The 26,546-nt window shown below is 44.8% G+C and overlaps 1 protein-coding gene across 2 annotated transcripts in view; it reads left to right on the top strand.

The window, feature by feature from the left end:
* AUTS2 (activator of transcription and developmental regulator AUTS2) overlaps positions 1–26,546 on the top strand; it is a 768,072-nt gene that overhangs the window by 193,113 nt on the left and 548,413 nt on the right. For both annotated transcript variants that reach the window (XM_041425047.1, XM_041425045.1), the window contains exon 2: positions 13,567–13,776. In XM_041425047.1, coding sequence (XP_041280981.1) covers positions 13,567–13,776 — 210 coding nt within the window. The remainder of the gene's footprint in view (positions 1–13,566; positions 13,777–26,546) is intronic.

Genomic DNA, 26,546 nt, shown 5'->3' with positions numbered 1-26,546 from the left:
TTGGGAACCCACAGACACATGATCAAAACTTGTCAAAGCTGTGGTTGTGATGGGTTATTACTTTGCATCTGGGCTCTTGTGTACTCAGGCTCTCCTGCTCCTCCCTCCCTGTTCCCCCTTCTCTCCTGCTGAGGATTTGGTCGGCCAGCCATGCTACCCCAGAGCAGATGGAAATGATCTCTGTGATCCTGATAACAGAGCTCAGGGCACAGCAGGGGCTGGGAAATTCCTCTTCTCTTGCAGGGCCACATCTCATCTCAAATAATAGTGTCTGAATTTAGATCCTCTCTGTAAAACTGGCCTGATTTTTATCACCTGGACTTCCTTTTCTGTTTCCTAGGACAGTGTGTTGCTGGGGCACCTGGGGTTTTTTTACAGGGTTTTTTGGTCATTGTTTTTTCTTTGAAGGGGGGGGAGTTGTGGGGTTTGTTTTTTGTTTTGGGGTTTTTTTTTATGCTTTGGAGTCGAATTCTTTTGGCAGAGAACATCAGAGAAGATTGCACAGTGCTGTGCAAGGAGAGGTGTGAGTGTAATGACCTGGGCATGGCTGGGCTAAGCAGAGGGAAAGGAGAAGCAGGAAGGCTACAAATTTCTCAGTGTGTAGAATAAGTTTTAATAAGGTCATTGAGAACTCAAAATTAATTCTGAATGAGGTAAAAACTGCCACAGCAGGAAACCATAAAGCATTTCATTGTAACCCTGTGTAGGATCCTTTAGTGTCCTGTGCATCCTATAATGGCCCTGGGAAGGAGATTGCAAAGTGTGATATGGGAGAGGGCTGCATCCTCCTCTCCTTTAAAGAGGAAATGGGCAAAGAAGCAAAATGCTTTTGCTCTTCTAACAGGAAGAAATAATGGTTTTCTAGGTGAGGTTTAATGCTCTCAGCAAATCTTTGCAGATTTTACATTACAGTCATTTCCTCGAGTCAGACTTCCCTGCTGCCTGGTAAGTAAACACAGAAAGCATAGATTATCAGTTAAGAGTATCGACAACATTTCAAGTGCTATCAGAGAACATTTAATTCAGTTTAATTTTGTGATAAATCTCATGTTTAATCCTCTGGTTGCTCTGTAATCATGTCTCTATTGATCTTCTCTGAATGACTGCATGCAGTTTAATAAACTTTGCCATTAACCCAAGCTTTCTAAAAGAGGAGATTGATTCCAGTATCAAGTCTGATAGAACCAATAAGCACCTGAAAATCATTAAATGTGTCCATTATAAAATATTTGCATTAAGATCAAAGTAAATGTGCAGAGGTGAATTTGCAGCTTATTAGAGAAAGAGTTTGCAATTGGAAAGTCTCAGTATGTCAGTCAAAATTAGCAGCAGTTTTCAACCTGGCTGATTCAAGCTGACACCTCCTTTCATTTCTTATTCCTCAAATCCCTCTTTCATCCTATTGAGCAGCCTCCTTCTCTCGTTTCCCAGCCATAACGATATCCTTTAATTTATTCCATCTTTTTCACCCCAGGCATTTGTTTAGTCCAGGGGTTTGAGGTCATTTTCACCTCATAATAAAGCTGCAGACTTGGGTGTCCTTTTGAAGTGTTGGTTTGGATTTTCTGTCCTGAACTCCTTTTCTAAGGAGTGTCCACATTACATGAGGTACAGCGTTGGGGTGAAGAAGTGGAGAGGGAAGTGCTGTGCTCCCTCTGTGTCTGGGCATGCAGGGAGCCTGCCAGTGTGGAGGGAGGAGCAGGAGAAAGCCATGGCTGAGTGACAGCAGCGAGGCTGCAGATGCTCATTTCTTCCCTTAAGGATGGTGGAGAGGAGGATACAGAAGGCATTTCCCACCCTGCAGGTCAGCTGGGGGAGAATAAGGGAGGTGCAAGAAGCACCTGCTTGGGAGGAGGCAGGGAAGGGTCCCACAGGAACACCTGGCTCTGGTGGCCTGGCCTGATGGAGCTGAAGGGCTGCAGGGGCTTGGAAGAGGAGAGACTGGCTTTGCTGCTGTTCCCAAAATAAACAAACGGGCAGCCCTCATATGCCTTGTGGGGTGTAGCAGTTGATCTCCCCTGGTTCCTGTCCAAAGGGGCTGCCTTGGCCTGGCTCTGGGAGGAGGGAGATGGCCAGGAGCCCCCTCACCCTGCAGGGCTGTGTGCTCTCCATGACCTGCTGAGCAGCCCTGCTGTTCTGTGCGGGCTGCTCCATTTACCTCTCCCAGGATTTAGCACTGCAAAGCACAGATGGAATAGGATGTGGTTTTACTTCCATTTCACAGATGAGCTCTGCTGCATGGGAGGGCTGAAGGCCCAAATTCATAGAGCCATTTATTTCCTTTGGAAAGCCAGTCAATGGGAATTAAATAGTTTTAGGCCCCTGAATACCTTCTTTGTGGTCTGGGGCTTAGCTGAGTGCTGCAGGTCACAGGGAGCATTGGGGGAGATCAGGAATTCCCACAGCCACCTCCAGGCCCCCCACATTAATAATTTACCTTCCCAGTCCAGCCAGCTCTAATCCTGTGCCTGGCAGGGCACAAGTGGTGATAAGGTCACACAGGAGAGATTTGGATACCAGCCCCTACAAGCAGCTTAGAAAACAAATCTTTCCTAGGAAAGGTTTCCTTCCCAGTGCAGACTGATTTCCTGCTTATGGTTCTTATTCCCTTCAACATATTCCGTGGCTCTGGAGAGATGCATTGCAGAGCTTTATCTGTTCCTGCTCGAGGCAAGTTTTACAGAGAGACAGGAGTTGGGATGTTTCTACAGCAGGAAGAGTTCAGCACAGGCAGCCGTGCCATGAAGTGGGGTTTGACTCGAAGTGCTGCTGAAGTGATGTGATTCACAGCTTTTGTAACTCCTTGCAAGTTTGCTGCAGGCATTAGCAAAGCTCTTGACTTGAGATGTTCTGCTTTGGAACCAGATCCCCTGACTGTGCATCCCTACCAAGTTACATTTGTAGCTTCTAGGTGGCTATAAACAAGAAATATTACAGTGATTGCTTTTCCAGCCTCTAAATAGCCCTGAATATTAGATGACACTTCAGTTTTAAAAGATCTGTCTGCAAAATACCTTGAATATTTGCAGAAGACATTATATACAGTGATTGCTTTTCCAGCCACTAAATAGCCCTGAATATTAGATGACACAGTTTTAAAAGATCTGTCTACAAAATATCTTGAATATTTGCAGAAGACATTATGTTTTCAGCCACAGTGAAGGAAATTCTCTTTTTCTCTGGTATATGAGGTGGCTTTGCAGGGTCTGTGCCCTGAGACACAACTGGAGGAAGCAGCCAGCTCTGGTTTTCCCTGTTTATTCATTTATTCATGCTGTGTTCTGTGCCCATTTAACTGGAGACTCTGTATTCTACATACATCTAGAAGGAGGGATCTCCTCCTAGATGTTTCACCTCCTAGGAACTGCAGGTGTGTACCTGGTGGGTTTTTGGGTGATCCCACAGAGACTGTGGAGCATCCACTGAGCCCAGAGCTGAAGCCAAGCTGTGATGCCTTCACAGCAGTGCAGAAATAGAGGTGAAAAGGTGGCATTTCCCAGGAGCCTGGGCTCTGTGTTGGGCACAGGGTTTGTCCCTTTGTACAGGAACAGCAGCACAGTTCTGTATTTATTTCCTGCTGTACATGAGTGAGGACTCTTGAGACAAGAGCAGGTTAGGTCTCTTTGGAAGTGGTGTGAAGGAAAGGCAATGATAAATCTTGTCTGTTATGCTAAGCTGTGCTTCTGAACTGCAGAGAGGGGGATTTGCCAGTGATCAGCACCGTACAAGAATGTAATCCCTCTGGTTTTTTGATCATCAAATTTATCTTCACTGTATCTGTTTCCTTGGGGAAGAATAAGCCAGCAAATGGAAAGGTTACATATTGCTCTATTTCTTAAACTTTTATTCTTTACTATTTTTTTCAGCCTGAAAGCTAGAAGGTGGTTTCATTTGCAGATGGGAAGTTGAACAATTGTTTCTTTTTTCCCTCTAATTGTAAAAAGGTTCTGATCCTTTTCCTAATGAGGAATATTGCCAAGCTCACCTTAAGTGTTGCATCTTCAGGTCCTAGATGAGCTCTCTTTCTCTCTCCCTATTTTCTAATTACTGTTCTTTCTCTTTAAAATCTTTCCTCATCAGTCTTTTTTGGCTGTATGCCACATGTCAAAACAGTGGTAGAGTCAGGGAGTTCCTAGAGAAGAAAAAAAAGGAAATCCAGAGGAATACAAGACAGTAAGAGTTTAGAAAAGCTCATGTACTGAGTAGTTCAAATTCTTGACATATCAGATGAAAAGAGTTTTAAAATAGATTAACATTTTCTTAAGGCTCAATAATTACAACCCATTATTATGTGGAGATTTTTTGGTTGGGTGAAAAAATCTGCAGGTTGGATTACTCATGGATCACACCACCTGGCATAATCCATGCGTGGTTCTGCTAATCCTGTCCTTTCCTTTGCTCATTCCTGCATTCTCTGTCCTGCTGGCCTGGCTGTGCAGAGGGATGCTCTGGTTTCCCTGTGTGGCTGTAAGGCTGCCTGTGTGGTGCAAAGCGTTAGGCAGGGATGTTTCCATCCATGGCAGGGATGATTCCATCTCTCCCTACAGCAGTTTGCTCTTTGTTTTTACCTGGGCTGGCTCAGGGTGTCTCTGTCCCCACTCCAGGTGTTCTCATCCAGCCTCGAGGCTGGCAGGGCAGCAAAGCCAAGTGTGGCCAGGAGATTCTAGGGAGCATCCTGAGACCTTTGGAATGCACTGCACTTTCCTGGCACTGCACCATCTTCCCACAAGACAAGGAGTGCAGAGGTGCTTCTGATTCCATTTACAAACCATAATACATTTTTTATGACTGCTGAGTGCTGTGCTAATGAATGGTGCCAGTGTGAGGCTGAAGTCATCTGTTTCCCAGTGCAGGGGTAGCAGGGATGAGTGCTGTCTAAGCCCACATGCATTTATTGTAACCCTAGGATAAGGGGGATACCCTTTAAATGCAAAATTTATTGGCCCACTAACTCCTTGCCTGGGCCTGTGGCCTGCCAACCAAAGTGCTGTTTGAATTATTCAGAGAACACAATGTGTGTGGAGGGTGGAGGAGCCCACAGCCAGCTTTGTGCCAGCTGCTCCTGCAGTGGAATTGTATTTCCCTCCAGTGAAATCTCCTGGGATGTGTGTTTTGATCAGTACATGCAAATACTGTATAACTACAGATACAAATGTACAAAAAATTTATTTTTGGGAGAAAGTTTAAAATTTTAAAATATTTTTCCTTTCTAAATGAGAAAAAAAAAGGTGAAAATTAAGAAAACTATGTGAAGAAAAAAAAATCTGGAAGTTTTGGTGTAGAACTGAGGAGTTGCTCAATTATTTAGATATGCTGAAATATTTGTTTCATATTATTTTATGTGGTTCTTGATAACTGTTCAGTTGGGTTCTCTCCACCATGACCAGCCCCTTTTCTAAGGATGAATATTCCAGGCCCAGCTGTGACCTGAGGCAAGGACAGCAGTGGGAGATGCCAGCCCCAGCCCACAGGTCAGGGCAGTGCTGTGCAAGGCTTGGCTGCCTGGGACACTGCTGGCTCCTCAGGGTCTGTGACAGCACAACTGTGCCACTGCCGTGTCTCAGCACAGGGGACAAACAAACTGAGCACTGCTTCAGTGCTCCTCTCTCTGCCTTATCTGTGATCCTAACTGAGCAGGGCAGGAGCACTGGAGCCCTCTTCCCTGGCATGGAGATTTAAGGGAGCATCCCTAGGGATCCCCTCTACATCTCTTTTCTATTCCTTTTCATTCTTCAAACAAAGAAAATAATGAGCACGTGGCCCTGCTGCTCACAGGGTAAGTCACACACATTTATTTCAGGCACAGCAGTGTGAGATAAGCCCAGGGCAGTGGGAATCCATCTCCCCTGGCTGCAAGGGCTGTGAGCACCTCGGGGCTCTCAGCTGGGTGCAGCACAGGGGCAGGGAGGGGTTTGGACCTGTGGTGTTGGACTCAGAGCTGGGGCTGCTTCTGCTCAGCCATGCCCAGGGAGCAGGGATGGGCTGCAGGGGCAGCACAGCCCTGGCTGCTCTGCCAGATCAAAGCCTGGAGGTGCAGGGACAGCAGGGACTCACCAAAGGGGACTGGAGAGTGCAGGAGGAGTTGAGAGAGCTTGGCTGAGATGGTGTCAGCAGAGGACACGGACAGGGACAGGCCAGGCCTCGCTGCTGTTTCAGCTTCAAAAGGCAGCCCCAGGTGTGCTGGAGGTCACTGAGTCAAATCTGCAGCAAAGACATAACCCTGGACTTTGCTGGCAACTTGTGTTAGACCTAGAAAAATCCCTAGAGAAAACACAATGGGACTTCCAGGCTGGCAGAAGCTGGCTGGAGCCAGGGCTTCAGGATCTCTTGGCAGGAGCTCACAAGCTTCTGGCTGAACCAGTCAGAGCAGAATCCACTGTGTGTGCCTTGCCTTCCACAAAGCCAGGCAGCTTAAGAAAAACACTTCCATGGCCCTGCAGTGGAGGCTGGCATTGCTCAGCACTTCCTCAGCAACCACTCCAAGATGAGGTTTTTGCTAACTCAGGTTGCACAGGCTCCAGCAATTTCCTGACTGTTCTGCACAACTGTAACATGTTCTGGCACAGTATTGGAGTGACAAAACGGAGCAGGGAGCGAGCGTGACAAGGCTGAGAATACCATGTCATGTTTGAAAAACATGAAATAAATGCATTGCAATCAATTGCTCTGATGCTCATCTTCATCTATGACACCAGCTTTTACCAGCTCAACAGCTGGCACCAGTCTTAGATTTCCTCTACCTCCAGCTTGTATTTGCTGTGTGCCATTGAGGGAGGCCATGGCACCACATTATTTTATAAACAGCTCTTCCCTGTATCCTTATAACACACGGTGCTCACTAAAGCCCAATTTTCAGGAGTGCTCAGCTGCTGAAATCAATGAAGGCTGTGCTTCATTAGAGAAAGTGCTCAGTGAAGCCAAGTTCTCTGAAAAATCAAATCTCAGGTGTTTCCCAATGAATGTTTAAAAGTAGCAGATGTTTCTGACCTGAACATGTCAGGACTGTTATTGCTACCTATAAAATAGGAATAGTGAAATACCTTTGGCAAAACAACTGTAAAATGGGCCATTGGTATTTGTTGAGCATCTATCTGATGCTATCGGGAGGAGCTGTACAGAAAAGCCCTTGAGGAAATTAATCATTGTGCACTTAGAGGAGGCTGTGAATGGAGTGTCAGTAAACAAGGCCTAGGTCCACACTATGGACAAAGAGGAGCAAACAAAATCCTGAGTGGTTGCTCATTAGCTGAACACCTTCCATTCTGTGTAGGGAAATGGGAGCATGGGATCATGTAATTAAAGATTGTATCTTGGCGTGCATGCACAAGAGGCCTGAATTAAGGTGGTGGCTGCAGCCTTAATCCTGGCCTTTCATAACTTCCAAGCCCTTGACTTTGTAACCTCAATAATGTTGCCTTAATGTATTTCTGTGTGCAGTTTAAATCAGGACCTGAAAAGGCACCTTCTGTTTATCAATGCTACTGTTAACAAATGGTTTTGGGATGAAAAATCAAAGCAATCTCTTTGCCACAGAAGCGCTTTCACACAACATATCTGGAGCAGACAGCAACTTGCTCTGCTATTGTTTTCCTTCCTCTGCACCACTCCAGCATCCCCCAGCCTGGCACTGCCTTTCATCCCCACTCTGTTGCACAACCCCTTCTGCACAACACTGAACCACTTTGTTTTCGGATTCCAGAGAAATGGAGGAGGCAATGGATTTCAACTTTATGCAATCAAAGCAAACAAAACAAGATTAAACCTTTCTGTGGAGGTCTAGTGGCTTGAAGGAGTTGCTGGGATTAATTGATGGGCTACTGCACCCATAGTTGACAGCACACCTCGCTTCATGGGTTCCTTGTGTTTTAAAATACCATAACAGTGACACTGAGAATCCTTTTCTCTTCTCCATTCTGCCATCCTTTTTCCATGGTGTTATTTTAAGAGCGTTTGCCATTTTTTCCCCCTTGATAAATGCTTCTAAGAAACTGGTCATTCATCAGAAGAATACACAGTACTTTATTTGGAGGTAAATTAATGGTTATTATAAGCATCTCATTTCAATTTCTGGTTTTGATTAGAAGGACTGGTCAGTGCATTATTTTCAGACTTTTATGTCTTGTTTCTGCTGGAATTAAAACAACAAATTATGAAACATGAGAGAGGTACTGAAGATTTGGGGCATTTTTATCCATCAGCTGTAAAAATTCTCCATTGTAACAGAAACACAGTAGGAGTTGATGGAGACTGTCAGGATGTGATGGCAAATTGGGTACCCAGACTAGCAGTGTTTCTGAGAGGTTTGTGTTCAGTGTGTGCAGGTTTGTGTTCAGTTTGGGTTTGGTTTGTGCAGGTTTGGGTTCAGTTTGGGTTCGGTTTGTGCAGGTTTGGGTTCAGTTTGGGTTCAGTTTCTGTGTGTTGCTGTCCTGGATTCCCAGGTGATGATTCCCCCTGTGTGATGCTTCCCTGGCAGGGTGGGCAGGCCCTGGCACAGGGTGCCCAGAGCAGCTGTGGCTGCCCCTGGATCCCTGGCAGTGCCCAAGGCCAGGCTGGACATTGGGGCTGGAGCAGCCTGGGACAGTGGGAGGTGTCTCTGCCCATGCCAGGGGTGGCACTGGATGGGCTTTTAAGGTCCCTTCCAACCTAAACCTTTCTGGGATCCTGCACGGGCCAAGCTGTAGGATTTCTCATTTCTCTCAGCTGTACCCTGCAGGCATCCTCATTTCCTGGAAGCTGAACCTCTGTGCCCTCTGCAGTGGGTGAGTGTGGGGTGGTGGTTTCTGGTTCTGTGCTGTTCCTTTTGGCTGTTTCTTGCTTCCCCCATGTCCCATCCTATCCCTTGGAGCTGCTGCAGCTGACAGCAGGCTCGGGCTGGAACTGGGAAAGAATTTCAAATCGACTTTCGTAGCTACTGAAAATGTATTTTCTTTTCCTTTAATTAGCTTCTTCCTTCTGCACCAGTGTTCCCAATCAAATGTGAATTGCTTGTACCTTGAAAGGCTCCAGAAGTGCCTTTCTTACAGTTCTGTTTGACACAGACCTTTGGATGTCTGAAAAATGAACAGGGCAGACTGGCAGCTTCAAGCTTGATTTTCTAAATACTTGTGTTTAAAGTGGAGTATTACACTGATATTTCATAACTGTTTGATGTTTTAAAAAATGTCTAATTTCTTTATTCTTGGAGTGAAGGATAAATTGCTGGGCTGTGATATAAAGCTCTAAAAGACTTTAGCAAGAACCTGAGGAGCAAATAATTGGAATATAGTTGTAGACTGTTACAATTGTAATTTGGCTTAACTAGCATTACAGTGTAAACTACTCCTGTTTTTAATAATCAGTTTTTAAAAGTTGTATTTTACTGAGGTCACATTCAGTGCAAATTCAGAAAATAAGTTTTTACAATATTGGAATTGTAGTGATAATCCACAAGGATGGTTTGGAAAGGTCAAGGCTTTAAATCCCTGAGCAGCACCTGAAATGTTCATCCAGGGAAATTTCTGCAGTGTATTTGCTGTACACTGTGCTTAGAGTGTTGTTTTTCATGCAGCATTCCCACAGAAAAATCCTGTAATAAGGAGGGGGACAGAGTTATTCACAGTAGTTTTTAAGGTGTTGTCAGAGGGCACGGGTGGGCAGTGATGGGCTGGCTCTGGGGTGGGGTTCAGGGGGCTGATGTGTGTACCCCACAAAGCCCTGCTCTGCTGCCTCTGAGGGTTTGTGTTTAATCAGGGAGTTGTCATTTATGTAGCAAGAAGATGGACTTTGCTGAAATAAATCAGGCTTAGCTCCCTGAAAGACCTGATGAGAATGCAGTGTGTCCTTCAAGCCTCCTACCATGAGAAATGGTCTGATGGAGCCAGATCATTGATGGTCTGGGGGCTGCTTCTCCTCCCCTGGGCCGGGCGAGGCTGGGCTGAGGCTGTGGGTGCTGCTGGAGCCAGGTGATTGCAGTGCCCTGCCAGCCAGGAGCCTGCTCAGCACCACAGCCCTTCCCTGCCAGGGCACCTACAGCCTGATTAATGTGCCCAACAGAAAGAAAACAAATGGAATTTTTTTAGATTATACAGTACACTCATAAATATTAATACACTTTTGTATTGAATTGCATGTAATTACATATTTATACATTTAAGTCACCTTCCTGATACACTTAAGGCACTTTACTGATGAAAGATATCTCTGAAAGAGAAGGTTTTAAACTGTGCCTAATATGTTTGTAGGATTTACTGAATAATGTGTGGGCTTGTATGCTGGCAGGAGAGGAGAAAAACCTCCATTAGAGACTGAAAGTGTTCCTGGGGTCTGCTGCTCAGGCTGAATCCACTCCATGGGTAGCTGCTGAAAAATCTGTCTCGACATGAAATATTGCTACATCTTCTTATCTATGTAGATAAGGTCTGTGCAGTCCTGTCACCTTAGAGTAATTACAGCTTATTACTCTAATCATGATGATGCCTGAAGACTGTAATTAAGATTGTGCTGGCTAATGTACTAGCACGTGGCATGGTACAGCTATTGTCCTATCTAAACAAGGCAAAGATAAAAATGGGATGAGGGAGAAAGGGCAGAAGTGGGGAAGTGATTTATGCAGGGCCGTGGTTCCCAGCCAAGCACTGCTGCCTCCACAGAGCCTGCGGCTCCACAGGGCACAGTCTGAGACAATCCCAGGCAGCTTGCACCTCAAACACCAGGAGAACACTGGGAGAGCTCTATTCAAGCTACTTTTAATGCATCTTGTCCACCTGTGTCTAAGTTTTATTCTTTTATCATGTCCTCTTGCATGTCCTCATCTAGTCTGCGGATGAAGAATTCAGCACACGTTTCTATGCACACGTTTATTTTCAGGCCAAGTCGTGTCTCTCTTGAAATCCATGAGAGCTCTACCCCACAGGTCCCTCACAAAGGGTTTGATCCCCAGTGTTCTGTAATTTCCCCACAGTGGTTTCAGCTGCTGAAGAGCAGACAGCTCTTCTGGAGGAACAGCCTTGTCCAAACACCAATCCTTATGGCTAAATTTCACAGCAAGCCCACCCACCAAACAGGATTTAAGGTCCCTTTCACAAGTTAGGCACGTCTGGAGCTCCTTGGTGTCTTTTTGCTTTGAGCAGAAGAGGAATATTCCTTAATTTTGAACCCTCCTGCCAATCCTTCCTTCTGCGTTGGAAGGTGCCTTTCCATCCAGGCTGGGGAAGGCTTTGTGGATTTGGTGTCACTCATCTTGCCACAGGTGTATGAGCAGATTCCTTCCTCCCAGTTCTCCTGGGCTCCAGGTTCTTTAGGTGCATCTGACAATTTGTGAAGCCTCATGCAATTGTCTGGCACAGGCTCTGAGGAAGGGTCATCCCAGGTACCTCCAGTGATCTGCTGAGTCTGACCCATCTCCCACCCCCCTTAAAGCTAATAGGAACCAGTTATTTCTTGATGGAAGTGCCTGGCCCCTTCAGACATTTTATAAGCTTTTGGAAGTCTGCCACTGTTTCATTTAGATCACTCACAGCTGGGAGAAAAATCCCACAAAGGCTACTTAGTCATTAGAAAGTTTCCCCTTTGTTCACTCCTTTCTCATTTACAGTGAATCCTCTTGAATAGCATTTGTATCTACAAACATGAGCTCTGTGTTTTAACAGAGGTCTTTGCTGTTATAATGTTCTACTCATAAAACACTGGATTTTTTTATGCTGACCTGAAAAAAGAATTGTTAGCAGCATGATAGCTATCCTAAGTTACAAATCAGTTCTAACATAAAATATCTGCTGTTTTATAACATGTCCTTGCTGTCCAGGAGGTCCAGATATGTTTGTGGATGCTGTAGTTTTATGAAGCTGTTGATGGGGAGCACTGGTGAAATGGTTACTGCACCTGAGAATTTGCCTTCCTGCATTTATGGTGTGCAGCAAAACCTAAAACCTTCCTGGGAAGGGAGGCAGAAGGTGTGCTGAGAAAAAAAAAGGGATTGTTCCTGCTTTTAATTTCTTTGGGCAGCTTCACAGGATGCCTGTGCTTGTGCACAAGGAGATCCCATAGCATTTTAGGGAGATCAGTGCTAATCCTGAGCTCTTTTTCAGTAGGGGCAGGGAGGGACCAGAGAGCAGACACAGGAGGTTTCTTAAATTACTAATCCTGTGTTGTAGCTAAGGATGCTCCAGTTCTCTTTCATGAGGTTCAATAAGGCTCCTAACTTCTTGGATAGGAATAACACTGAGGAGAAAAACCCTGGGAAAAGTCCTGTGGTGTCTTAGGTGATGAAAAGGTAGAAAAAAATATCTTACAGCTTCTGTTCAGTACTCCCATCTTTAATGCCTGTAAAATCATTCTCTTTGCTAAATATCAAATTTGAACAATGACTGTCTTCAGTTTAATTAATCATCTCATTGGTTTCAGTTATGAATTTTGTGACGCTCTTGTGTTTTAGAGAGTCATTTAGGGAGCAGTCTTTAATTAAAGCCAAACTGCTTTTTGCCTTTAGGCATGTTTTTTTGCATAAAAAGGTGCCATCATTTGAATTATATTCTCCTGAGCCTCAGTCTTTATGTGACACGGGGGCCAATAGCCCTTTCTGCTGTCAGTTATAATATTAAGTGACTGCAGGCAACAGCTGAAAGGCTCACAAGATCACCCAGCACCTTGTGGTGGGCACGGCAGCTTCTGGCCAGGGCAGGCAGAGAGTGCTGAAAGCACAGCCCTGCTTCAGTGCCCTCCCCTGCCAGGGCAGCACCAGACCCCACCGAGGGCAGCTCTAGAGCAGATGTGACTCAGCACATTGCATTTATTGGATGCAGGATCTGCACTGTAATTAACATCTTCTCAATAGCTTCTCATTCGTCTCTCCTAATGAATTCTCCAGCCTCCTCTTCCTCTGCCTGTAATTCTGTGCTGTTGAAAAAGATTAGTTTCAAGTAGCATTTATCTGAAATGAAAATAGGGATTCTGTGTGTTGCAGGTTATTTGTAAGAAAACAGCTGTGGGCTAAGTGACACAACTCACATTTGTGTTACAAGAGTGGAGTATTTTTTATAGACAGACATTGATTCTGGGGGTTAAAGGGTCAGTGACAAACTTTTCAAATACAAGATGCTTTTTTCGTGCACTTTTCACCCCTCTCCCTGAGAGTTGGAAATCTACTGCTTAAGTCAGGCTTGAGGGAAGCATGCCCTGCAGTCAATGGAGATTCATTGGCCCTAATTGGATTTAGGTCAGCTCGTGCCTTGGCTTCTCAAATACAAGAAATAATAAGAATAAATATTGAAAAGTCAAGCATTGTTTAAATCAAAGCAGATTGTTAATTTAAGCATGATAAACAAATGCTGTCTTCTAAAATGTGTGCTCTCTTGATCCATGAGATGCTTATGAGAATTGAGGTTGACTATATGGACTCTCAAGGGGGATGTGTCTCCTTCCTGCACTCACTTCGTCCTGCCAATTTTATTTAGCATTTGCCTATCTTTTGATTAAGAGGATATCAGTGAAGGGTGGGTTTGTTCCTTTGCCCTGAGAGTGCTTTGCAGGTCACCTGGAACCAAACCAGAGCTGTAGTTTGACCACGGTGTTTTTCTCCTCCCTCTGCAGAAGGACATAGCTCTGAAACCTCAGGAACGTGTGGAGAAGCGACAGAATCCTCTAGCCAAGAAGAAAAGGGAAGCACTTACCAATGGGCTGTCATACCTCCCGAAAAAGAACAGGCTCCACCACCACCAGTACAGCTCCGACCGGGAAAATGACCGAAACCTGTGCCAGCACCTTGGGAAAAGGAAGAAGTTACCCAAGGGCCTCAGACAGGTGGGAGACAAGTTTCCTGCTGCGGGGAGGGAGGGCTCTGCCCGTTGGTTCATGGTATGTAGAAGTCAATTTCTCATTTTGTGGGATTGCTTATTTTAATGCTTTTGTACTTGTTTTGTTCTTGGGTGTGATGCGGTGCAGTGTCCTACCACTGAGAGGGAGAGCAAGTGGTGCATTGATGTTGATCTGATAAAAAAATGTGTAAAAGTGAGAAGAGCTTTCCACAGGCTGGCTGTGAGCCTGTCAGGGCAAACAAATGAGGTCTTTCTGTGGTTGTGAGGCCAACTTTGTCCTGTAAAGACCACCTTGTCTTCAGGCTTTGTACACAGAAGCAGAAGAGCCCTCTGAACATCCAGGGTGAGGTGAGGCAATTGCAAGAAGGGCAGCTGTTAATCAAGGCAAAGCTGATTAGAGTGTGAGGAGCTCATTTGTGAGGTGTCAGTGGTGCTGGTGTCTGCTGCCCTGGGTTACTGATCACCCACCCTGAACAAGAATGTCTGCCTTCCAACAGTGGTGGGAGTGAGCAGGTAACAGCCAGGATTGCAAAGCTGGAGACTGAAAACATTGGATTTGTCTTCACGACTGTGCAGTGTTGTGTTTGTTGTGCTTTTTAAGGAAGAAAGCGTGACAAGTGTGATTTCTATGATGCTTATAATAGTACACAGTAGTAGTGACTAGGTCAGCTTTGCCTGTATTTGAGTGATATTAATGACTCTTCAACCAAAATTTAAACATTTAATGGGGATGGTTGATATTCATGGAATCAGTTTTCATCCTTGCTTAGTGCAGACCAAACCTTACTTTGCAGAGAAACTTGTAGCAAATAGTGAGAATTCACTGCTTCTCATTTTGTGAGTTCAGGGAGATGGAAGGAACATTGAGAATGACAAGTATGCTGAGTTGTATTCAATTTTGATATGCAGAGTTAGAGAAGCTGAGAAGAAATAGGTTTTCATGATAATTTTGAAGCCTGTATGTTAAGCTGTATACAAGAATATAGTATGAGATTATATAGTTCTTTAGCAGAGCAAAGAAATTGTAAAATGCCTGCTCCACACTATCAGCTGTTAAAGGTGTTTCTCCTGATTTAATTTTACTTGGTATTTCAAAGGAAGTTGGGGAAAACTCTTCAGGATAGTTGATGCAATGATTCCATTACCAGAAGATACTGAAGGCTGCTGTGTTTCCTTGACTGTTTCCTGTGTTCACCTCCGTGGTCTCTGTTCTGTTTTGGTCTGTCAGACTGACTGTGTGCACTGAGAACTCTGCTAGTGGGGCCTAATGCCAGATGGAATCTTTCTGCCCAGAATTTCATCTGTGAAGGAATTTGCTCTTCCTGTTGATGGAGATTATTTGTGAGGTTGTGTTTTTGGGAATGAATATGCATTGGCTTGGAAGGTATTGAGTTGACAAATATAATGGAAAATTACTTCCTTTGAGCTGATAAATTTGAGTACTCTGCCTAATTCCTAAGGCATAAGACTGAGAGGAAATAAAGTATCTTGCTCAATATAAATGTAATACATGTGGTAGGGGTAGAGCTTCTCAGGTAACATTTAAGGCTTATGAACAGTCTAGGTGCTGACAAACACATACAGCCTTGGCACTTATCATGGAAAAAAGATATCATGGAAAGGACTGCAAAGTTCTTTGGAAAGACATGCATAAGACATACAAGAGTTTTAGGTAAGCATTTTCTGACCTCTTTCAAGCCAAATGGTGAAGAGCACAAAAGAAGGAGGAGGTTGATAAGTTCTGAGCATGTTTTTTTTCAGATCATGTTACACTTTTTCTCCTGAAGTGACTCCTGGCTGCACACCTTGGGTTGCTTTGCCCACCCAGGTCCATCCCACTGAATCCCTGGGCTCCTGAAGGGGAAGTAGACAAGATTTGCTCTTCAACCTTCTCAGACAGCAGTGAGCCAAGAGCTGGAGCCACTGTGGTTCGTGTGTGACACAGCAGGAATGTCCTCAGCTAAAGGCTTCTGCATGTATACTGTGTCCTTGCTATATTAGGGCTTTATATTTGATACACAAACAATTTATCCTGCCTCTCCCGTCCCTGGGGGAATCCTGCATTGTCACCTGTGATTACTGTAACTGGATGGCAGGATGCAATCTCAGAGCTGTCACTTGCATTCCTGTGCTTGCATGAGACCTTGGCTGCTGTCTGTCCTTGCTGGGAAATGTTTTATACCTGGAGATCTCACTCATAGTTTTTCCAGTGGTTAACAGTCCTGTTGGATATGCTTTCCTGTGAAATCTGTTATCTGCTGAAAGTTACTCTCACTGCAGAATTTAGGGTATGAAGCTCCCTTGTCAAACAGATTTAGTTGAAGTCAGCTATTGAAAGCATTGCTAATTAGTTTTCAGAGAAAATCCTTTCAGTATTCATGCAGGTATTTATCCAGCTCTGCTGAAATGCCTACAGGTTTATTGAAATCCAGAAAATGTGAAACTGTAGGTTAATTAAGGCTCATATTTTAGTAGCGAGAAGACTTTTGAACTCTGCTTTGTGAGCTTTTATAAATGTACTTATTAAATGCCTCAAGGAAATTTTAGTTGGCGTTAAGCAAACATAAGACTCATCAGAATATTTCTCCAGCGTTTTAAATTTAATTTCCTTTACATTAATTGGTGATGGCATGTTTTTATGTGCTTTCTGTAAAAATCATTTGGAAATCTTAAAGTGAACATTTCTAAAGTAGTAAAAGGGTGGCAAACATTTTAAAATGGGTTTTAATGAGATTTTATTCCTTGAAGGTCTGAGCACAGTGGGGCATACCAGGAAACAATGAGCTTTCAGGGCAGGAGGGTTGAGAGTATTTTGATAATGAGGGGGAAGGACCATTTCTCTTTGTTCAGTGGGTGTGTGATTTGAAAAGAGCAGAAGACATTGACTTGTGCTACCTCCACCATTTCCTTCGCTGTTTTTCTTCATCTGGTGGGAGGTTCTCGCATGTTCTTGCAGAAGAGGATCATCTCTGGATATGCTTCTAAAGCAGCAGTGTGTGTGTTGGGCAAGGGGTGCCTTGGCTGGCTCACATGTGCACGAGAGCCAGCAGCTGCTGGGCTCTGCCTTCACCACCTGATCCAGAGACACTTCCAGAATATCACATCCCCATCCCAGATACTGCTAGAGTGCAGAGAAAGAGACAAATGGTAATAAATAGGAGGTGGATGATAAATAGAGGGAAGAAAACTCATGATGGAGAAATGAATTAGGAGGTAAATTATTATGAGATAAAGGAAAAATGGGAAGAACAGCAGCGGAAGATACACTGCTGACTCTGGCAGTCCCCAGCTACAAGTGTTATAAACCACCGGCTTTCACCTCGTGCTCCATTACATGAATCAATTAAAGGGGAGGGAGGGGAGTGCTGAAGCTGTTCCGTCTCAGAATTAAGTCCACAGTCCCCTTTGCAGCCTCACCCTGAATCTACACATCCTAAATTTGAGACTGCTGAGCCTTTGGGTGGCTGATGTGGACAGCCATCGTTGTCCCCTGCCGTTTGTCCTCTGCCATCGTCACTCGAGATCACCACGCGGTTCCCTGCGTTGATTCAGTGCCAGCACACCTCATCCCCTGGAGCAGAGGTGCCCGTGTGCCTCAGCGCAGCAAAGCAGCGGTGCAGGGGGTGAAATGCCCGTGTGGCTGCGGCTGAGCCTGCCCTGCAGCCAGGGTGGCTGGTGCAGCTCTGAGCCCTGCAGCCGGGGTGGCTGGTGCAGCTCTGAGCCCTGCAGCCGGGGTGGCTGGTGCAGCTCCCGGCCCGGTGATCAGGGTGCCTTGTGCAGCTCTGAGCCCTGCAGCCGGGGTGGCTGGTGCAGCTCCCGGCCCCGCTGCCCAGGGCTCCGGGCGCGGCGGAGGCGGCGGCAGCTCCGCGGGCTGCGTTGGCACCGCGCGGGGAGCGCAGCAGATGGGCTGGATTGTCACCGGCACTGTGATCCCGGCGAGAGCTGACTGTGCTGACAAGCGATTTACAATGTGCTATTTACAGTTTGGGTTTGCAGGCTCTCAATGACATCTGAGTGCTCTTTAGCAACTGCTTTCATTACTACTTTTCGAAGAGCTGCTAATTGAAAATGAAATTGTGGGTGGGCTCTGGGAGAGCCGTAGCAGCTACAAGGACGATACACAGCCACGGAGAAATGTTTTATTATTGGACTCCGTACTGGAGCTCTGGGCAAGGGAAGAAATGGGGATGTATTTGTGCAGTGTGAGGTCAGACACCTTGGAAATCCTGCCTACAGCACGCATTACCCGAAGTGAGTGATAAAGGCTTGGACCTCCTTGAACATAGCTGCTGGGATTTGGGATGCCTTTACTGGCAGCCGGTGGATTTCAGTGACTATAACACTTCTGAAGATCAGGAAGGAACCTGGGCTGTGAAACTACCTCGTGCAGGGCAGCGCAGGGGATCGGAAGCTATATGTGGGATTTTTGGGCTGGTTTTGCACTGCTGGAGGTCTGGCTTTTTATGAGCTGACAGGAAACATCAGAACTGACTGGTAGAATGTGGGACAAAGCCACATGCCTTGGGAGTAGGGCCAGCCAGGATCAGGTCAGCAGGGATATGGAAAGGGAGATAATGTTTCCATTCTGTATGTAAAGGGAGAAGTTGCTTGGTTCAGGGTTTTTTTCAGATTCAAGATGCTAGTGCAGCCACTCTGAAGTGAGTGGATTTGCTGTTTGTGCTGCAGCCTACATGGCATGGTTTGATCTGTGCCAGTGTTGCAAAAGTCTGAAGGCACCTACAAGTGTCACCAGCAGCAGGACCTGCAGGGGCCACTGGTTTAACAAAATTGTGTTGGTATCTTGTCACTCAAAGCACTGGTCATTAATCTAGCATATCAAGCAACATTTAATTTGGAAAATAACCAATGAATTGATGAAAAAAACCAGATTACAGCTCTGAAGGAATAGAAAGGGCCATGTCTGGGTAACTGTGCTTTGAGGTTACATCACAGCAGGAGTGGGTGCAGTAATACAGTGGGAGAAGATGCTCATGTGATAAAGGAGATGGGTATATCTGGGCTTTGAGAACCCTTTGTAGGATAGAAAAAGGGAAAGAGATCTGTGGGGAGGGAATGAAGAGATGAGGCTTTGCACAGGTGTAGGCTGGGCTGTGTGGGGTTTTTGAGGGGTAAGTGTTACACAGGGTGTGCAAATAGAGGGGAATGCCTAGAGAGGGGGCAGGTTTGTGAGCCAATATCCTCTGTCTCTGCTGATGTCCCGCTCAGTTTATCCAGTCCACCATGTGCTGTGGAAATGCTGAGTGCTTCATGCTGGCCAGTTGGTAATTTCACCCTTGGCAGGGACCCACACTTTATTTTCACACATGCACAGTGTGTGGATTCCTGTCTGTGTGGGAGCATGTGCTGAAAGCTGGGCTGCCATTCAGTCCCCTTCTCGTTTCCCGTTTGGAAAGTGCCATGGGTGACAAACAGTGCTTGAATTACAAGCGTTTTGTGATTCTCAACTGCTGTTTGCCTCTGATCAGAGGCCACAGAAATCTCCAGCTGCACTTAACCCGCAGTCACCGTATCCAGTGCGTCATCTGTGAAGGCACCCAGCTGCTCAAAAGCATCCAAACAACTTCTGGGCCCTGGTAATATATAATTGAGCTCAATGGGCACAGAAAAGACTGTTGTTCTCTGCAGAAAGGACTGAAAAATGATGTGCGTGGCTTCGTGTGCCTGTTGTTCCATGCTGCACATCCCCCCTGGCTTCCCTGAGCTGCTGAATGGGCACGGTGGATTCCAGGAGAGCACACACAAAGCCAGGCTCAGGGAGTGCAGGGCTGGTCCCAGGACACTGCTCTGGGCCAGGCAGGGCTGTGCTCAGCCATAACAAACCCCTGCAGTCACTGATCAGGGCTCAGGGAGCTGCCACTCCACCCAATGCTCACCCACAGTGACGTGTCACGGGCGTCCCCCCCTCATAATCACCAGTTTCACCTGCAATTTTTCAATAAGCCATTGAATTATACCTCTCTAAATGATACACTGCAAATCCAGCAGGTCCTAATTGCTAATGATGGTTCTAAAAGACTTTCATTTGACTGTAATTAGGTTTGCAAGCAATCAGCTGCCCTTATCAGGATGGAAACACATATAATGTAAAATACAGGCTGGTGGGAAGAGAGCAAGCATTTTCTTAAAAGGAGGAGTGGAGAGGAAGATGTTTTATTAGCTGAGACTGTGACATATTTTAACACCTTGAAAACATCATGTGTGAAATTAATTCTGCTCAGTATTATACCATCTGGCAATGTTATTGTTCTGTATATATTGCCATGTTAGTGTGCTTTCTTCGTCTGGGTTTGAAATAGTAATCATGAGTCAAATTGATTACTCAGGATGTTATCCCTGCTAGAAGGCTTAAAAATACATTTTGGGAAGTCCCAGGGACTCAAAATGGCTTCTCTATGGAGAGCTTCCCTTGCAGGGCTGATGAGGGTGGAAGAAAAGAGCCTGGTTTTTGTCATGCCCCTGTGCTCTGAATGAGTGTATGTGCCCAAAGGTAAGAGGAATTCTACCCAGGTATTGTTTATTGATGCTGAAGTACCAAATGCCTGTATCTCAGCCTCAGAAGCACTGTATTTGGTATGATAGTGTGATCCTGTCTGTGTGCTGCTGTGTGCACTGCCCAGCTCAGAGCCTGTGTGTGTGAGCAGCTTCAGCACCAGTGCAGGCACAGAGTCCTCAGGTGCAGACCCAGAACAACACAAGCTTAAAACTTGGTCAGAGGCTGGTTTGGCCACTCTGAAAGAAATATCAGCTGTTGGGCAGTGTGGACTGTCCCTTAACCAGGACTCAGACTCACCTGATGTGATTGCTGTGATGCTCCTGGCTGGTGGAGCTTGTGCAGCCAAGGGGGAGTGTGGAGGAACTCAGGTCACATCTGGAATAGGCAGTGGGATATTAAGATCTCCCCCATTTCTCTCAGGGTGATGGTGTGAGCTGATCATCCCTGGGCTGTGGCAGAGGAAGGGCTTCTTTGCCTCGTGTGCTTGTGCCTGCCGTCGCTGTTGAGTTGAGTGTGATTAGGCCTGCAAGAAAATGAGCAATGTTGGCATGTTTTTATTTCTAATGCAAATATTGCCACTCTCTCTGCTCTGCCCTGCTGCATTTCACTTTATCTTTTGGCTCCAGATTGCTCTGAGATAAAGTTGCAGAGATGTCACTATGCTGTTACCTGACAGGTAATGCTGTGGCAGAGGAAGCACCCCTGTGTGCATCACCCACCCAGTGTGACACAAACACCCAGCAAATTCCAACTGAAAAAAAGGAGATTAGAAACACTCACTTTTTGGCTAACCTAATTATATTAATCAATTAGACATCTTGAGAATTTTAGTAAAAAAATAGTTTCTTGTGCACAGAGCAGCTATTGTCTCTCAGGATTATCTTTTTTCTTTTAATGTTGGCACCCTACTTTAATTGAAAACTTAAGTGATTGTTAAATGTGCCAGGAAGTGAACCATATTTTAAATGCTCAATGCAATCAATTGCTGTCTTAAAAGTTTCCATGCATGTTACCAGTAAGGAATTAAACAAAAAATTAATTTTGACTGAGTCTGCCTGGAGATAAATTAAATGCTAGTTTAAGTATTATAAGACAGTATAATAAAGTGACCATTTTTAATTTAAAAAGGAAGTCATCCAGAACTTTTTAAAATATTTTTTTGTATTCTAGAAATAAATTTAGGCCAAGACTTCTAACCTATGTGTTTGCCTGCAGATTAATTGTAAGCACAGAAGTACATTCTCACATTTGAGTTATGTTACTGGATTCTGTTTTTTCCTCTGCAAACTCAGTTTTCAGCAGGACAGGAGGTGTGGGAGCGGTGGATTTGGCTGTGGCTGTGGCCCCCGGCAGCACAGGCTGGGTTTGCAGCATTGCTGTGCTGCAGGGCTGCTGCAGGGGGCACAGGGAGCCGGGGTGCCGCACTGCGGGTGCTGGGAGCAGCCTCAGGAGCATTTCAGCCTCCCATGGATGCTTAAACTCCTGCTTAGGCTTTTGTACCCTTAGTCCAGCTCCTGAGCGCTGTAACTCCGTGGATTCAGGGGCACAGATCTGGGCCATGGCTTTGAGAAATGTTTCAAAGTGTCAGTGAGCAGCACTGAGGAGCTGTTCCCCCCCCAAGGGGTGTGGAAGGCTCCTTGTTTATCCTTCCCAAGGGAAGCAGCAGTGCCTTGGCTTGGCTCAGTGGGCTGCTTTTGTGTCTCTTGGTGGACTAAAGGCAGCACTCCTGCTTTTAGAGCCGGCTCATTCCAGTCCCTGGGATGTGGAGGGAGGCTGTGACTGCCCTGGGTCTGAGCAGCTGCCCTTGGGGCTGGGATTTATCGCAAGTGGGCAGCCAAGGGCAGGGAGTGGCAGTGTGCAGTAAATCCCTGTGAAATTCCAGCTCTGAGCTCACACAATTGTTTTCATGGCTTGCAGTGCTTTGGGGGCCATTGTGGAGTTTTTGAGCTTTCCCTGGATTTAGCCTGGCTGGCTCTGGCCAACCCCAGAGGCTGCCTGTGGCCCCAGAGGCGGCATGGCACTGCTGGAAGAAACAAGGTGCACTTCTAAACTTTCTGCTAGTTATTTCATTTTGGCAAAAAATGACCTGGGTGTACAGCTTAGGAGAATTATTGATAATCTTCCTTAGCCCGGAGAAAGTTGTTCTCTGCTTTGTGGAGTTTCAAAAGTTGTAGTGCTGCAATTTTATAAAATCAAGACATCTTAATTTGTTCCCAAACCCACTGAAAATGAGCACACTTCTAAATCTAAGCCCCCCATTTCAGATGTTCAATGCTTTGTTAACAGTATATGAACTGTGCACTAGGAAGGCCTCTGTTACTAGCAAAATGTGCCATAGGTGATGGTTTTCTCTGAGCTTGCTGTACTCTTGGATAATTCCAATGGATATTTGGATCAGTGGTGGAGCCGGTTGAAGAACACAATGTGGCCATTACTGTGTAAGGCCAGGACTCCTAAAACAGACAAAACAAACTTCTCCTTTCCTCCTGACCTTTCCCTGCAACAGTTTTTGCTGCTCAGTATTAAAATACAGTGAGGTTCTATGAGCAAAAATGAAAGAGTTACCCTTAAGAATTTTTATTAAATTTGCTACAAGAACACAAATATTTTTATAGAAGATTGAATGCAGAAGTTACTGTGCTTTTGTGTTTCCAGTGGTGTTGGAAGCTTGTCTCTAATATCAGCAACACTGTAACAGGCTGTGGCAACATACCTACTCCTGATGTGTTAATGTCCCATTTTTAATAGTCAGTGTAAGATCAGTTTCAGATTTATCCATCTGTATTGGATCAGCTATTGAAGACTACTGAAATGAGTCACTCTGTCAGTGGACTTTCTTGAAAAAAACTAACTTGTAGCAAAGTCCCCCCTTACTCAGGAGGATGCAGGAACCTGTTCCTGGCCATAGCTGCTCCCCTGGTGTCTGCCGGTGAGCTGGAGGCACCTGCTTGAACAAAATGCAAATCTCCACTTTCTCCAATGAAAGAATTGCTATTGCAGTTTAATCACAATTCCTCCTAGCATGGAAGACACCAGAAGGCTGTGCTCTCTGTAGTCCAGCAAAAGAAAGACATAGGAATAGAGTGTTAGTCTTTCTAGATCTGTCCATGTGTGAACATCCTGAGACATCTCAGATCTATTGAAAGTGTAATCTAGTGCAGGAAGTTGAGCATTCAACCCAAAGCCTGCTGAGATCCTGCAAGAAACTGTGGGAGAAGGAAGCAGGAACATAATTGGTTTGCAGGCAGAAGTTGATTTAGGTCATATAAAAGGCCATGGGCCATTGCAGTCTCTGACAGCGAAGACTGAGTCACTGACCTCAAAGTTCCCGTGTCCTGCGTGCCCTTTCTCATGTGGTGGAGTTACAAATGGTTGTAATGGACCTGTGGCCTTAAGAAAGAAGAATTGAGTTCCTTCTCATGCAACTCTTTTCTGCATGAACAGAGAAACAAGAGAGAAACCCCCAAGTTTGCTCATAAAATGCTGTCAAGTCTAAGCCCAGCTTGCCTGCTAATCCTGTCCCCAGACTCAAGTCCTTAAATCAATAAAAATAATACAGCTAAGAATGGGTATAGAACTGGAAGCTGAGGTATGATACCTTTCCTTGTGATTCCAGGTTGGCTTTTTCTAAATATGTTAATAAAAATATTTCAGTCATAAAGCCAGGTGGATTTTCTCCTAGCCATTGAAAGCAGCAGATACGTGGCACATGAAGTTTCTCCGTGGTACTTTTATTTTTGCCAACCACGCTCATATTTTCCTTCTGAACAGGTTTTTGTGTGATCTAGTTGAACAAAAAAATCTCCTGCTTTTATAAATGAAATAAAAATGAAGTGTCCAAAGCATGCAGAGAGTTAATAAAAATTGAAATTCTGTTAAAATCACTAATCAATCTGTTTAATGTTTTGTCTCCCCTCCCCCAACACATGTTCTTTTCTTGTAAAGCACCTTATTGCTTCCTGCTTGTTTACCAGCTTTTAGCAAGTCAAGCAGCATTCAAATTGCTTTGATGTTAATTATATAACCTGCTCAATAGGGCTTGCTAGGTGAAGGAAAATAGCTCCTATGTTTAAGAAAATAAATTAATATCCAGACAAGTGCTCTGTGCTTTGGTTCCCAAGAAGGAAATGACAGGATACTGATGACTTGTGTTGTCAAATAAAAGCTATATTTGGGTGGCATGATGCTCTCAGTTTGCAAGATTTGATACTGGTTGTCTTCACTCCTCTTGATGATACAGAATGATGTGCTGAGGACTGATCCTGCTAACTGGAAAAGGAGTGAGCTTCCATATCTCCTGTGCTAAAGTAAAAGATTCAGAAAGCACAGTGCCTTAGCCCACAGAAGCTGTTACTAATGAGTCCTTTGGATGCTGGGTTATCCCAGCTGCTCCCCTGGTCCTGCTCTGGACTCTGGCCCAGCCGAGCTGCCCTTAATCAATTCAGTTCAGGTGCTTCTGGCATTAACATTTAAGCTGTAGCTCAGGTTGAGGATTTCCAAAAAACACTCTTAGAGTGTAGAAAAGCCTGGAACAGCCTCTGCATGGAGCTGCCACGAGCTCAGTCAGTGTCCAGACGTGACCCCTGTGAGGGCACGGCCGCGGTGCCAGGCTGGAGCTGCACCGGGACCCGCCGTGGGCTCTGCACGCCCCAGCCCCACTGCCCCGAGCTCATCCTGCATGGAAGTGGTGTTTCATCAGGAAGAACTTGTCTACCAATCCCTAATCAAGGCAGATAGGTTTAATTGGAGAATTTGTGCAGAGTTTGGAGATCTCCAGATGAGAGGTTGTACCTGTGTGATGAATGAATATTAATAATTCCTAACGCAAAGCGCTGGAGCCATCGCAGCTGAGGGGATTTGTGTGGAACGAGTGGATGGCAGCTCCCAGGAAGCAGTGCAAGCCTCCAGCTTATTAATGGCATTGTCTCTCTAAATCAGTAAGTGCAGGGAGGGAGGCTGCATTGTGTATCATTACAAAATGCTTTGGAAAGATTTGAAGTCAGATTTGTGGTCTGATGCTTCCTGTAAGAAGTGCAGTGTTTTTCATGATGGAAAGAGTTTATTTGCAGTGCTGAGGCTTGTGCTTCCAATGTTTTAAATGAACCTCTGCTTTAATATGCAATAAATACTGAAAACGATCCCTTCAAACTTTATTCATTATCATAATGATGTATTTTGATATAATCATTACTGGTGGGCTATTACTGGTCTAAATCATGTACCAGAGGGTGTGTTGTTTCCAGAAGGAGAGCGTGTCAGGAGATTTTTGTACTATTTTAGAGTGATCATAAAGCATTTCCAGGAGTGAGCTGTATGAGACTGTAACATTGCTTAGGGGGAAAGAGATCTTACCTATCAATAGCAATGCAAGGCTTGTAATTTTAAGTCTTTCTAATTTAAATCATGAAAATCTGTTTTTCATGAATAATTCAGGACTCTGATTTAGTAGAATTATTTCCAGCCCATGTATATTAAGCAGCCAACCTGCTATGCCAGCTCTGTTTTCAGACACTGTTGATGGGGGGTTTCTCTTTCCTGCAGAAATGATCATCTTTGTCTGTTGGAAAATAAAGCTGCTGTGGTATTTTGTTCTTTTGATTGCACAAGGATTTTGCTTTAAACCTTGTAGGCTAAAATTCAAGCTGAAGAAAAATAAAGCTCTTACTACAGGAGCTCCTAGAATTAAATTTGGAGAGAATAAACCTTGTACTATATCCATTAGGAAAATGGCAGTATTCTTCCATTTCCTGATGTTATTCAATTACTTACTCCGCTTCCTGCTTTTAGCGTAAACTGTATATTTTAGCTCATGACCTTTGACAGCAAATTGAATCAGAAGTGGAGATGCAACGAAAGTGGCTTTTTTAAAAGACTCTTTGAAAACATGGGTGTGTAAGAAATTTGGGATTTTGTTTTGTTGTTTGTTTAGGTTTTTTTGTTTTGTTTTTTTTTAAATAAACCTCACAGTGGATTTTGTAATGTAATGCATTTTGCTTGGAAAAAAGGAAATTGAAGTTAATGTCCTTCCTTCTTTGCCCTGGAGAAAGCACAGCCTGCATAGCTGCTCTTGTTAGTGCTTGCCTGCTGAAATTAGCATTGCATATTTTTGTTAATACCAATAAAAGTGGAGTTTGTTTAATTTAGAATCAAACCCTTGTTTGGATTGGATTAGCACTTTAAGAAAAATATTTAACTTGTAAAGTGATGCAACACAGGTCGATCTAATCTTTAGCTCCTCCAAG

Source organism: Onychostruthus taczanowskii, unplaced genomic scaffold, assembly GCF_017590055.1.
Source record: "Onychostruthus taczanowskii isolate IOZ18803 unplaced genomic scaffold, ASM1759005v1 scaffold86, whole genome shotgun sequence".
In the NCBI taxonomy this organism is placed as follows: Eukaryota; Metazoa; Chordata; class Aves; order Passeriformes; family Passeridae; genus Onychostruthus; species Onychostruthus taczanowskii.
Note: the sequence above shows the minus strand (reverse complement) of the source record. Positions and strands in the feature narration are given on the sequence as shown.